Consider the following 14,111-nt stretch of genomic DNA (forward strand, 5'->3'; position numbering starts at 1 on the left):
CTAGTTTTTATTATGTTATTGTTATTATTAATAAATTAATATTAATATTTTTTAATAATAAATTATTTTTTAATTCATAAATTTAAATAATATTATTGTAAAAAAAATAATAACTAATATAATCTTAATTATTTTAATTAATTAATTAAGTGGGACTACAATAGGGACTAAAGTTAGTTATTCCTAATGGAGAAGAGAGATATGCTTTGAGTTTCTATTTACTGTTTATGACGCAAAAATTGATATAGAGTTACTTTTTATGACAGGTGGGCCATAAATAAAGATTGGGATGAGTTCCCTATTAGAGATGATCTAAAGGCTCCCTCAAGTAAAATATTGCTTCAGGTAATTAAGATTCAAAGGTTCTCTCAAGTCTCAAGTAAAACATCTAAAATTATAAAAAATTATAAAAAGATAGATATTATTAAGCGTGGAAATAACAGTTACTATGATTATTTAACTATGATAGCTTCAAAATCTTACAAAAATAAAACTTTCTCCTTTAAATATAAACAAAAACATAGATTAAAAAGATAGAATCTTTTACTAGAGGAGGCGTGAAAGACGAAGAGCACGTTATTTATAGTTTTTAGTGGTATTTTTTAAAAAAAGTGATTTGATTTATAGTATAATTTTTTAATTATATTCAAGACACACCCAAAATTATCAATAATAAATTAAATATATTTTAAACACATTCGAAAATACATATAATATAAATTTCTTTAGTAAAATTAAGTAAATACATCTAAAATAATAAATAACAAACTAAATATTTTGTAAACACATTCAAAATTATCAAAAATAATAAAAAGATGGATGTGAAAATAGCAATTATTATATTTATTTAGTTATAATAGTTTCAAAGTCATTCTTATAAAAATGAAACTTTTTTCTATACAAACAAAAACATAGATTAAAAAGATAGAATCTGTTATTAGAGAAGTCAGGGAAGATGAAGAGCGACAAAAGAATAGTGTGGATCAATACCCATTCAGCCACACTTTTTTTAAACTACATTTGAAAAGCGTAGCCTATTCTATGAATAGGCTACGCTTTTCTCCATGTTGCCTTTTTATAAGAGAAAAGGATACACAATTGTGGCATCATTTAAAAAGTGTAGCCTTAGGTATTTTAGAAATCACTTATAAAGCGTAGCCGTAGGTTGATATCTATAGGTTCACTTTTCGTATCAAAGAGGACGCTTTTAAAGGGTAGCCTATTTGTTAAGTTTTGGGTGCATTTTAAAAGTGATGCCTAATGTATCTAGAGCCAAAAATTTGCCACTGAGTGAATTTTTTCCCTCTTAATTTTTTCCTGGCGTAAGGACGCACACTCAGCTCACACTTGGTGAAAATTTTCCTTCCAAGAGAAGAAAACTCTTTCACCTTTCACCTTTCACCTTTCAAAGAAGAAAACCAAGAGTGACCGGTGTTTTCACTACTTCTTCTGTTTGCAGTGGTCTCGAATGAAGGGTTATTTTCTTCTTCCTTACGTTTGCTTTCCTTAGTGAAGGGTTCAGAGAAGAAAACCCTCAGCTCAAACTCAGCTCACACTCAGAGAAGAAAACCCTCAGCTCGTCATCACCCTTTCACCTTTCAGAGAAGAAAACCCTCCAAGAGTCACCATTCACCGCGCGAAGAAAACCCTTTCAGAAAACCCTTCTACATCCCGCGAATCGAAAACCCTCACCATCGCGAAGATCGAACCCCAGTCACCACTCACCGCCACACACCACTCACCACTAACCACTGACCGTCGCTCCTCTTCGCCCTCCTGCACTGATCGTTGCGCGCCGCCCACACCGTCGTCGATCTCTGCGCTTCTCGTCGTCCTCTCTGTGCTCACGTCGTCGATTAGGTATGTATTAATTTTCATTTGATTCTGAAATTTGGGGGTTTAGGGTTCCGATTTTAGTAACCGGTTTCTGCTCTGTAATCACAAACACAACAACTATGGTCTTGTTTATTTCTTGTATTTCAATTAGAATGTTGAAATTTGAGAGTAACGCATGAGCCAGATACGCCATTTTTGAGCTGAAATCATATTTGGTTTGGGTGACATTTTAAGATGTTTATTTATTTTTCAGGTGACATTTGTATTGAACTGTATTTAGTTAATTAGATTCGAGTAATTTGTTTGGTGTTTTGTTCACGGCATCTGAGGCCAAGACATTCTTTTTTACCATTTGATCACGAAAATTTTCTAAACACTTGAATAGTTTTGATTCCATCCAATACCCAATTCTGTGTTTAGGGTAATCAACGGTGCTGGAGGATTGCTTCTAAATTTATGAATTTAATTAATTTGTTACAAAATTAAATGGTTTGTTGAAGAAAAAGTTTATTTGTCCCATCATGGTTTGGATTTTTGGTTGCAATTCTAGCTGCAGTAAAATTTGCAGTTGATGCTGCTGTAATTGTTGTAAAGGGCTATAAAATTGTAACATCAGTGCCCGTAATCTTGGTTGCAGAGTTTGAAAAAAAGGTTCAGTTTGCTTTACGTTCTTAATTCTTATGGCCAATTTTGACCTTTCAAGAAAGCCGGAGATGTTTGCCGGACTGCAGTTCACCAGCTCTCCGGTCACCAGGTCTCTCTCTCTATCTCTCTTGCTATTTATGTTCTCGCGTCCTGTTTGGCTTCAAAAATCTGTGATTGGGGTTTCTATTTGAATTTGATTTGGGATTCAACTCTTATGATTAGAATTTATTGCTGATGATTAAGGTTCTAGTTTTAATTGATTGCCTATTCAGGTGCTGTGTTTAGGAAAGGCGAAGGGATGAGTTTACAAGAATGAGATTGCAGCTTAGAATTCCTGCAATTGAAAGGGTTTTTTTTACATGTGAAGATTCTGTACAGTATTTTGAAAATGGATTTCATATTCTTAAAGGTGAGTAGTATCTAAACATTTTCTTCTAAATTTAATGAACCTACTTTACATTTACTCCATCTTTCTCTTTATGCTGCTCATTTTTACTTAGATTTGGCAAATTAAATGTGCTGCAGTTCTTTCCAACTGCTGAGGAGTCAATGGATTACTATAATGAAAAATGATGTGTTGATGGAAAAGGACTTGTTCTGCCCAGTCAGATTGTAAGGTCAGCTTTGCTATGTGCTAGTTCGGCCGAAAATTGGGGATTCTGGAGTATTACACTAAAGAAATTATTTAGTATAATTATGTATTTATTTTTATTTTGTAATATTCAACTCATTTATACATGTAATCATATTAACTATTATGTTGTATTAATAATTATTAGATAATTATATATATATATAGAAAAAAAAAAAACAAGACCTAAGGCTACACTTATATACAGTAGCTATATTATACAAAAAAAAAAAATCGAGACCTAAGGCTACACTTATATATAGTAGCTATAGTATATATATAAAAAAAAAGAGGGACCTAAGGCTACGCTTATAAAAAGTAGCCATGGTATACAATGTGGCTACGCTTTACAAGTGATGCAGTAGCGTTAAAAAGCGTAGCCTATTCTGGAAGAATGAAAGCTGAAAAGCGTAGCCTTTGGTCCTGGACAGCATCACTTGAAAAGCGTAGCCTATTCCTAAACGCCAAAAGCGTAGCCCTTGGTGCAGAAAAGCGTAGCTTTTGAGAATAGGCAACGGCCGAATAGGAATCACCCCAAAAAGCGTAGCCATAGCCCAAAAAGCGTAGCCGTAGCCTAAGGCATCATTTTTTTTCACTTTTGGCTACATTTTTCAAGTGTACCTGAATGGGTGTTTTTCTTGTTCCGTACTACAGATCTAAATTTTACAGGAGTGAAAGGTTTAATAGAGTGAAACCTGTGTTTTGGGATTTACTAAAAATTTAAAATTTAAAAAGTTTAAAATTAAATTGTTGAATTTTAGTTTTACTCAAACTATTTTTTGAATTTGTATTTTAAATTAAAAATATTAAATTTATCTAAATGTTTTTATTTCAATTTGTTTAATATTAGTATAATAATAAAAAATTATTTAAAAGATAAATTTAAAAGATACCTAATCATAATGTACATAACATGTATACAGAAACGTAAGATTATTTCTATTTTATTTGCATTACAAACACACAGATAAAACACATAATAAGAATCGTAGCTAGCAATTTAAAACGACACAATCGTATGAAAGTATGAAACTATTTTGGGACCCCACTTTCCAACAGAGACAAGTGTTCTTGTAAGGTTACATCTTAGGTTGCATAGAATACTTAAGTAGACCTGGAAAATGAACATTCACCAAATATTCCTTCCAATCAATACTTTTGGGATCCAAGTTAAATTTCCTCTCAACACTGCCAACTCCTTTTATTGCCATTCGTAGCTTCTCCGTGTTCTTATCATCAAAGCTGTTGACAAATAAATAAAAACTATTGCATTTTTATATATACATCAATAACATAATTAGTTATTATTAGTTAGATATCGTATTGCGATACCTACATGCCCTCAAAGTGAAGATAAGGACGATACATGTTCATTATTCTCTTCAACCTTGATCCCTTAACACCGTAACAAGCAAGGAGAAATTAGAATAAATTATTAGTTATAACATAAAATAAAAATTCAAAGTAAATACAAACTGGTAACTTAATTTTTGAGCCCATACCTTGTATTGGGGAAATTCAAGATCTTCCGTATAATTGGGGTTGAATGTAAATTTTTCATACAAACTCCCGGACTTTCCATAATTTTTTAGCCATGGATTTTTTGTAATATAAAGATGCATTATGTCTTGAATTTCTGAAAGTTTAATTGGATTTCTTAACGAAGTGCCAATATGGTAGATCAAATTGTTTGAAGTATTATTCTTAGAATGAACCAACATCGCTATGATCATTGAGTTTGTCACCATGTCTACTGGTATCTGCATCATCATTTCAATTCCATAATTTGATATTTTATGTTATATATAAATAAAAGTGAAAGAAGAAAAATAAAACAATATAATACTTAAGAGTTTCAGAAACCTATCCACTTCAAACATCAAACTAATAACCTCCTCCAAAGACAATAATTATAAAAAGTTAAAAACTAGCTTCACATCTTCATATTCGTTTAGTTTTGTGTGATATTTTAACCAAATAGATACAAAAAAAATTCGGAAATGTTCGATAACAAAAAAAATCAGCCAAAAACAGACATAACTTGCTTTATTTAACATTTATTAATTGTTGCGATAATTAATTAATGCTAAATAAGACAAGTTCTTGCTGTTTTTTTTTTTCTACCTAGCATTATCCAAAAAAATTAAAGTAAAAACGATTTATTATTTAAAGAGTGAGACTCACCAGGTCTACAGTTATCTTTGGATTACCAACAAAACTGGTTATTGCTCCTTTGAAATACTCAACAAAAACAAAGTCTATAGTTCTGCAATAATCACAAAATTATATCATTTAGCTACTGAAATAATCATCTATTCATAGGATGGATCGGAATATATATAGTTCCATTAAAAAAAATGTCTAGATGTTAATTAAATTGAGTGGCTATTTACCTAACATCTTCAATCCAACCCGGAAAAGGTTCCGAAAGGGTGCCGATTATAACAGTAGGACGTGTGATGATCAACGGTATATTTCCCTTCATGTTTGTCACAACCATTTCTCCCATTGCTTTTGTAAATACATATGTATTTGGCCACCCATGCAAATTGGCCCTACAATTTTTATAAACGTAACCAGAAAATTAGAGGGCTATATAAAGTAATTAAAAACACCATGGATCATCACTACAATCATTGCACGCTGAAATTTAAGTTTCATATGTAATGTTACACATGGAATTTATACAAGAAAATTTTACTATATAGACCCTATATGTACAATTTACCTTATTGTTCCAAATTCTTTCATTATTGAGGTGATTGTTTCTTGATTGGCATTTTGTGATTGGAGTTCACTCAGTTTTTTCTTAATCAACTGCTTTTCTAAGTTGATGTCCAATTCGAAAGAGCTTTTTAATGTTTGGCCCATACGAAATGGTTCCTCAGGTATTTGTCCTTTTGCTTCTCCACAAACATAAGCTGAATCCAAAATATAAATTTATCAAATAACATTTCAGTTTTGCATGTGTTGTACGATTTTCAACTAGCTAGTAAGAGACTATATATGTATGTGTTATTATACGTATTCATAAAATTGAGATATTACATACCGGTAGATACGTGAAGAAAAATTTCTATTTTGTGACATATTTTAGCAAAGTTTATCGCATTATAAGCTCCTATTGTGTTTGTATCCATTGCAACATCAAATCTACACAAAATAAACAAGATAATCGGTAATGGCAGGGAAAAAGAAACAGTTAAAACTTGTTTTATTTATTATTCATTAATTATCGCAATAATTAATGAATATTAAATAAGACAAATTATGACTATTTTTGGCTAATTTTTTTTTTGTTACCAAACATTTTCGCCGACTTATTGTTTACATTAAATGAAATCTTATTGTACGTCGTTTTTCACCTTTCATCAAGTCTTGTAGTTGCGGCACTGTGCACTATAATATCAATCTCTTCCAACATCTCTTCAATGAGGGTTTGGTCTTTGATTCCAAAATTGTGAAGAGAAACATCACCTGCAACAGCCACCACTTTCTCGGATAAAAAGGAGCTGAATTTTTCACCCCACTTTTCTTTTTGCATTTTGAACAATTTCTTCCCAAAGACCTACATACATGCCAATGGTAATGCTTTCTCCAAAAATAGTGATATACCGATATAAAATTTGTCTAATTTTTGTCCTATAATAAATCCATATAGTTAGAGATATAGTCTAATATGTATATTGATTTTAAAATAAAGCTAGAATGTGATCAGCAAGTTTTTAGTATATATAGGAAATAATAAGGGACATTGTTTATTATTTACATGATCATATATATTGCACCAAAATATTTTGTCACCTCATGGTGCAAGCGATGAGCGACAGATTCAGTATCGGTAGCTCTTAAAAGAAGGTAAAGTTTTTTTACATTTGGTTGACACCTTAGTATCTTCTCTACAAAAACTGCAATAATCCATAACAACTAATAATTAATTAAAAGCATATAAAATTAAACGTATTAGTAATTAGACCTCCAAAACAAGTTGCATTGTTTTACAACATATAATATATTACTACCTTTCGCTAGGAAGCCAGTGGCACCAGTGACTAGAATGGTCTTGTCCTCAAGGAAATGCAATACACTTTCCAACTCCATTTGAGATAATTAAGTAGTTCTTCTTGTGATGAGAAGGAGAAATTTCAAAGCAGAGGAACTATGAGAGATGTAATGAAAATAATGAACCAAAATAATGTGTTGAAGAGTATAGACAATATGATTATATGCATGACCTATATGTTTGCTTTGCTTTGCTTTGCTTCTATTATTGCACGGTGCTAATATATATGCCTTCTATTTTTTGGGGAAGCCAAGCACCTCACATTTCACCTACCCATCTAACAAAATATATCTTCAACTACTCATCTAATACATTCAACAAATTTCAACATAATTTAACCGAAAAATTTTCTATTGTTTGACATAATTATTAGCAAAATCAAAGGCAAATACTTTATGTTTCGATAAACATAGACAATATGATGACATGCATGCCCATAAGGTAGTGATACCATATTTATACACATTACAATGCATAAACATGTTGGTGATTATGGAAATAATGCATGTGACACTCTACTATTCACCGAACCTAATTATAAATTAGGAAAAGTCTAGGGACTAGCAGATTTATTAAAATCTGGCCAGCACTTAGCCAGCAAAAAGAAAATGAGTGATTCTTCACCATTAGATGAAATCTCACACCCTTAAATACATTATTGATGGTTAATTGATGGCTACAACTCACAAAATCTGCTGGTCCCTAGCACTCCTCTAAATAATTAATTATATTAAGTTTCTATGTGTTGAACAATAGCTGCTGTGATGCAGCAGAGTTTAGAGTAGCTTAGGAAGCAAGAAATCGTGTTTGAAGAGAAGAGTTGACGAAACAAATCTCAACCAATTCAACCGCCTTCAGTCTTGATTATTCTGACTCAGTCTTTATGCACTGAGCTTGACTTGTTTATTGTCTATTTATCAATTTCTGTGAAATTGAAAATGCAGATATAATCATTTGTATCTTGTGTTTGTCAAGATTTGAACTGCGATGACACTATCTACTGGTCGATCGTTCTATATTTAGCAATGGATTTTGATAGAGATATAGCACCAAGTCAGGAAAATTAGATTGAAAGAGGGAAAGTTAATTACGAATTATATTCTGGTAATTCAGTTTAGTTAGTTAGGGAGATATTCTGCTTTGGTTCTGTTCTCAACAGAATTTATTTGCTTTGGTGTATATATATCAGCTAGAGTACACTTAGGCAATACACAACTGAATCAATCTGAATCAAGATTAATCATTCACGTTTAACCTTATATTTTGATCGTTATTTAGGCCATGGATTCAGGCTTTAATATTAAGGTGTTACTTTTTCATGGCAACCATGTTGGTGGCTGACATAGTGACATTCATAACCAAGCAAGGGATTTAAAATACAAAAGGGTTTCTTATTTTTTTATTTTAATTCCAACCATAGTTTGATTTCCAATTCTATTATCTTCACACTACAGCCACTACAACAAACACACAAAATTAAAGAGGTGTAACCGGCAATCTGAAACAACACCAAGGCGAATCGAAATTTCAAATGCAATTCCTACAATCACCAAATCCTAACAAAATGTAAAAAATATCAATAATTATTAAATTACTCTTCTACCTTATTCCATGACAATAATAAAGAAGTCTCGTGGTTCACAAATTTAACCCAACAGAATACATAAATTCAATTACAATTTTAGTCTTTATTATCTTATCTTTTCTTTTCTTTGTCTTATCTTATCTTTATTTTTGTCTTCTCATTGAAGAGAAAACAGAAAGAGCTTGTTTTGAAAAAAGCTTGGCAAAGAATTGAACATTAAAACATGATACCGAGAAACAAATCATTCCTCCACCATAACCAAATACTTACAATTTCAAGATCCAAATAAGAGAAAGTCTTGTCACCAAGTCACCAACATTGACATAACAAAAATAGGGAAAACAAGATAAACCATAAAAGTAAAACTAGCAAGTATAGCATAAATGGAACCACAGGGCACCCAATCTCAGAAGCTATGCATGCAGCAGGAGAAGCAGCAGATCATCATCATTCAAACGCCCACTGGTTTTGGCGGCGGACCTCCTCCTCCTCCTCCGGCGTGAAGTCATTCTTGATATTGAATGTCTTGCGAATCTCCTCCGGAGTCTTGCCCTGCCACTGTCTGGCAAGTAAGGTCCAAGAGGCTCTTGATGTTCAAGTAGTTTGCAGCCAGAATGAGATCGAAGAGCGTGGCCTGATCGACCTTAACGAATTCAGCATCCCACATCTTGAGATCCTCCTCGGAAGCAGCAGCATCGACGTGCTTCTTGCAATACTCAATCACCTTCGCAAGGATCTTGCTGGTGACGTTTGGAAGAGGAATTCCACTGTCAGCGCAATCGTCTTCGATCATGTGCTTGATCGTCTGCGATTCGAGAGCCACTGTCTCGTCAACCTCAAACGCCTCGCCATCGGAACTTTTCAAAGTGATCTTCTTCATTGACGCCATTTATTATCGATTGAAGAAGAAAAGAAGAGAGGAAGAAAAGAGCGTTTTTTTTTAACTTTGTATTTTTTGAATGATTGAATTGAATTGTAAACTATGAGGATAAAATTAAATATATATAGAGTATTGTTCTAGGAAAGATAAAAGCAAATAAAAAGAAGATAAGAACTAAAGATAAGATAAAGAAAATATAAAATAAGATAATAAAGACTAAAATTGTAATTGAATTTATGTATTTTATTGGACTAAATTTGTAGATTACGAAATTTTTTTATTGTTGTCGTGGGATAAGGTAGAAGAGTAGTTTAATAATAATCTGTTGTTTTAAGGTTACATCTTTGGTTGCATAGTATACTTAATTAGACCTGGGAAATGAACATTCATCAAGTAGTCCTTCCAATCAATGCTCTTAGGATCAAAGTTATATTCCTTATCCATCTTGCCAACTCCTTTTATTGCTATTCGCAGCTTCTCTGTGTTCTCATCATCAAAACTGTTAATAAATTATATACAAATCAATGTAATGAATTCGATATATACAGTATTTCACACACATATATATATATAAACTAATGATTATTGAATATGTAGCATGTACGTACATGCCCTCGAAGAGACCATAAGGCCTATAAAGATTCATTGTCCTCTTCAACCTTGAATCCTTGATACCGTAAACGGGGACAATAATTAAGTATTATCAGTAAAGAATATGATTCAATATGGATAAACATTTTGGAAATATAAACCATAGTTAACTTATTTGAACCAATACCTTGGTTTGTTGAAATTCATGATCTTCAGTAATTCTTGGGTTGAATACCATTTTTTCAAACAAAGCCCCTGACTTTTTATAATTTCTTAGCCAGGGATTGCTTGTAACATAAAGATACATTATTTCTTGAATATCCGAAAATTTAATTGGATTTCTTAGGGAAGTACCAATATGGTAGCAGATGAAATTGTTGGAAAGATTACACTTAGAATGAACCAACAGCGCTATGATCATTGAGTTTATTACCATGTCTGCTGGTACCTGCACCATCCATCATTTCATTCATTTGATATTTTTTTAAAAAAATTAATTATCAAGTAAGAGAAGCAAAATGCAACATTAAGAGTCCGAAAATAAAAACATTCAAAGTAAAAATTATTTGAAGAATACAGTGAGACCGAGACTCACCAGGTCCATAGTTATATTTGGATGACCAACAAAACTAGTTATTGCTCCTTTGAAATACTCAACAAACACAAAGTCTATAGTTCTGTAGTCACAAAAAATTATATCATTTAATTACTCAAATAATTATATATTACATACACGCACATATGTGATAATTAAATTGAGTGATTATTTACCTAACACCTTCAATCCAACCCGGAAAAGGTTCTGAATGAGTGCCAATCACAGCAGTAGGACGTGTGATGATCAATGGTATATTTCCCTTCATGCTCATCACAAGCATTTCTCCCATGGCTTTTGTAAATGTATACGTATTTGGCCATCCATACAAATTTGCCCTAGAATTTTCATAAACATAACCAGAAAATTAGGGGGCTATAAGACTGCGTCTGATTTCAGGGGACGGGACACTGAGATAGAAACACAGAGACACAAAATCGTGTTTGATAGATTGAAACATAGACAGAGATATTATGTCCAAAGATAATGAATAAGTGTATTTTGTGTTCATTCTGATAGGAATAATACAAAGACACTAACAAGAGATACAACTTATTTTTATTTTTTATTATTTTTATTAATTTTTTATAATTATATATTTTTATTATTATATTTTTCTTTTCAAAATTTTTGAATGAAAATAAATTGGATTTTTATAATTTATTTTAATTTATCACCAAATAAAATATAAGAACACAAAATTTTATATCTCTATCCTTTGTGTTTTATTCTTAGAGTTTTGTTTTATCCTATTTTCAGAAATAAACGCAGAGCGACACGCCATCATTTAATTAACAGAAGGAATAATTTGGTTTATTATTATATCTTTCAAGGCTAATTTAAAGCATATGATCTAATAAACATGTAATATTTCAAAGATTATTTTGGCAGCATAATTGTAATATATTATTGTACACACAATTTAATCATTCTCTTACAACTAATCCCATTCAAACAGTTAGTACAAATATAACACTAGTGTTAATCTGATAATTTTTTGGTGACTTAGTGTTAATCTGATAATGATAATACAAGATTGTATAGTTCAAGAAACTCAAGTATAAATGAAACCATCTACAATATCTTTTTAGAGTAATTAACCATTTCTGACCATGAAAGATTGAAGCGCTGACAATACTGACCATGACTAATTTAAATTAACTTTATAACCATAAAAGATTTGATCCGTTTGATATTTCTAACCCAACGTCAATTTTTTAAATTTTTCGTTAGTAAGGCTTCCTACGTGGCTGTTTATTATCCAAGGTGTCATTAATTTATTTTAATTTAATAATAAAATAATGTTACTAAACTAATCACCTAATCAGTCTGTTGCTCCAAATTCTTTCATTATTGAGGTGATTGTTTCTTGATTGGCATTTTGTTCTTGGAGTTCACTAAGTTTTTCCTCAATCAACTGCTTTTCTAAGCTGATGTCCAATTCTAAAGAGCTTTTTAGTGTTTGGCCCATACGGAATGATTCCTCAGGTATTAATCCTTTTGCTTCTCCACAAACATAAGCTGAATCCAAAATATAAATTTATCAAATATATTTTTTTTTCTTTTGAAGTTTAGAAATTGATAAATAGCTTAGCTTACTAGATAGCGCCTAGGGGGCTAAACATTACGAGAAGGGAGAGATTTTTGCATGTAAATCAAACATATCATAAATATGTAGAGCTTTTATAATAATTATGATTATTACTATTTTAAGCATATAACCATAATTTTTTGTTAGGCCACACTTTTCTTTTAAATAAAAATCGTTATTTGATTCTGGTATCAAAAGTTTCAAAGTCTTAAATTAAAATAAGGAAAAGTTTAGGGGCCAGCAACTTTATCAAATTTTGGCCAACATGTAACCAGCAAAGAAAAGTGAGTCATTGAATGAAATCTCACACCAATAAAATCATCATTGATAGCTGATAGCTATTTGATGGCTACAAATCACAAAAGTTGCTGTCCCCTAACACTCCTCTTAAAATAATTATAAAATTAAGATTTTGTGCAAAATTAGTTTTTATTGACTTTTTACAAAATTTGGTATCATTAGAAATAGTATTAGTTAAAATTAGATCATGAAATCAAATTTAGGAAATTTTTAACTTTTTTTTCTCCCCAAATTTTAATGCTTCTTTGTTGAAAATAACATTTAATGCTTCTCAAATAATAACAAAACAGGAGATTCTCACAAGTAAAAAGACATAAAATAATCCATAGAAAGAGAAAAGAGTAATGTTTGAGTGTCTTTTTCTTAGCATCAGCGTCATCATTCTGTTTTTCAAACTGCCTAGTAATTTTGAAATTCTAAAGCATTCTTCCTTGCTAATTCAACAACACGTTAGCCATCGAAAACTATCATTCTCGAAGATGAACTTATTTCGGACTTTCTAAATTTTTAAATCAGGTACATTGCTGCTCTCATTTGCATCTTATCATTTTTTTTTTTGTTCTTCAACTTTTCGCGGTTAATTCGAACCATGTATGTTATTTCACATATTTATAAAATTGAGATATTACATACCGGTTGATACATGAAGAAAAACTTCTATTCTATGACACATTTTAGCAAAGTTTATAGCATTATAAGCTCCCATTGTATTTGTATCCATTGCAACATCAAATCTGTAAAAAATAAACAAGATAACAATAACCAAATAAATAAAGCTATATAGCGGCTTATTAATTATAATAGATATTCGAATGAAAATTGTATAATTATATATCGTGATGTAAAATTATCTTTTTCAGTTATTAAATAGTGAATTATAGAGTTTGATTTTGATATATTATAAAAATGTTATTTTTATTTAAAATGTAATTAAATAAAAAAATTAAATTTTTAAATAAATATTTTAATATTTTTATAAAAATATTTTTAGTATTTTTAATTTATTGAAGTAAGTGTTGTCATTAATTATTATTATTATTGCTAATATTAATGAAATCTTATTGTACACATCATTTTTCACCTTTCATCAAGTGTAGTAGTTCCCGCAGTGTGCACTATAATATCAATCGCATCCAACATCTCTTCAATGAGGATTTGGTCTTTGATTCCGAAATTGTGAAGAGAAACATCACCTGCAACTGCCACCACTTTGTCGGCTAAAAAAGAGCTGAATTTTTCACCCCACTTATCTTTTTGCATTTTGAACAATTTCTTCTCAAAGACCTACATAAATAATAGATATAATAAATATGTCGATATAAAATTTGTTTAATATTTGTCCTATAGTGGATCTACATAGTTAGAGATTATGGTTCTAAAAAATTTGTTAATAG

At 31.0% G+C, this 14,111-nt stretch overlaps 2 protein-coding genes, 1 long non-coding RNA gene and 1 pseudogene across 3 annotated transcripts in view; 1 reads left to right on the forward strand and 3 right to left on the reverse strand.

The window, feature by feature from the left end:
• Positions 2,532–3,148, forward strand: LOC110265624. The gene is made up of 3 exons (XR_002351784.1): positions 2,532–2,590; positions 2,767–2,890; positions 3,007–3,148. It is a non-coding gene; the product is annotated as an uncharacterized LOC110265624 (long non-coding RNA).
• On the reverse strand, positions 4,035–7,374 carry LOC107613667 (probable fatty acyl-CoA reductase 4). Its single transcript, XM_016315767.2, has 10 exons — positions 7,135–7,374; positions 6,917–7,020; positions 6,478–6,680; positions 6,165–6,265; positions 5,841–6,033; positions 5,506–5,667; positions 5,297–5,378; positions 4,615–4,872; positions 4,449–4,507; positions 4,035–4,354 (listed from the first exon to the last, which is right to left on the reverse strand). Exons 1-10 carry the CDS (start codon positions 7,211–7,213, stop codon positions 4,192–4,194), a joined length of 1,404 nt encoding a protein of 467 aa, XP_016171253.1. The 5' UTR covers positions 7,214–7,374; the 3' UTR covers positions 4,035–4,191.
• Positions 8,988–9,704, reverse strand: LOC107613669 (annotated as a pseudogene).
• Positions 9,977–14,111, reverse strand: part of LOC107610394 (probable fatty acyl-CoA reductase 4) — a 4,920-nt gene continuing 785 nt past the window's right edge. The window contains exons 3-9 of the mRNA XM_021108083.1: positions 13,799–14,001; positions 13,351–13,451; positions 12,161–12,347; positions 11,003–11,170; positions 10,827–10,908; positions 10,249–10,307; positions 9,977–10,139 (exon numbers count right to left, since the gene is read on the reverse strand). Of these exons, the coding sequence (XP_020963742.1) occupies positions 9,977–10,139; positions 10,249–10,307; positions 10,827–10,908; positions 11,003–11,170; positions 12,161–12,347; positions 13,351–13,451; positions 13,799–14,001 (963 nt within the window). The remainder of the gene's footprint in view (positions 10,140–10,248; positions 10,308–10,826; positions 10,909–11,002; positions 11,171–12,160; positions 12,348–13,350; positions 13,452–13,798; positions 14,002–14,111) is intronic.

Source organism: Arachis ipaensis, chromosome B08 (assembly GCF_000816755.2).
Source record: "Arachis ipaensis cultivar K30076 chromosome B08, Araip1.1, whole genome shotgun sequence".
Taxonomy (NCBI): Eukaryota; Viridiplantae; Streptophyta; class Magnoliopsida; order Fabales; family Fabaceae; genus Arachis; species Arachis ipaensis.

Excerpts from the sequence above, each read along its gene's own strand:
- LOC107613667 (XM_016315767.2), bottom strand. The coding sequence starts at position 7,213 with ATGGAGTTGGAAAGTGTATTGCATTTCCTTGAGGACAAGACCATTCTA. Across the intron at positions 5,379-5,505 it reads GGTTGGATTGAAGATGTTAG|AACTATAGACTTTGTTTTTG; the intron begins GTAAATAGCCAC and ends TGATTATTGCAG. Across the intron at positions 4,873-5,296 it reads CAAAGATAACTGTAGACCTG|ATACCAGTAGACATGGTGAC; the intron begins GTGAGTCTCACT and ends ATGATGATGCAG.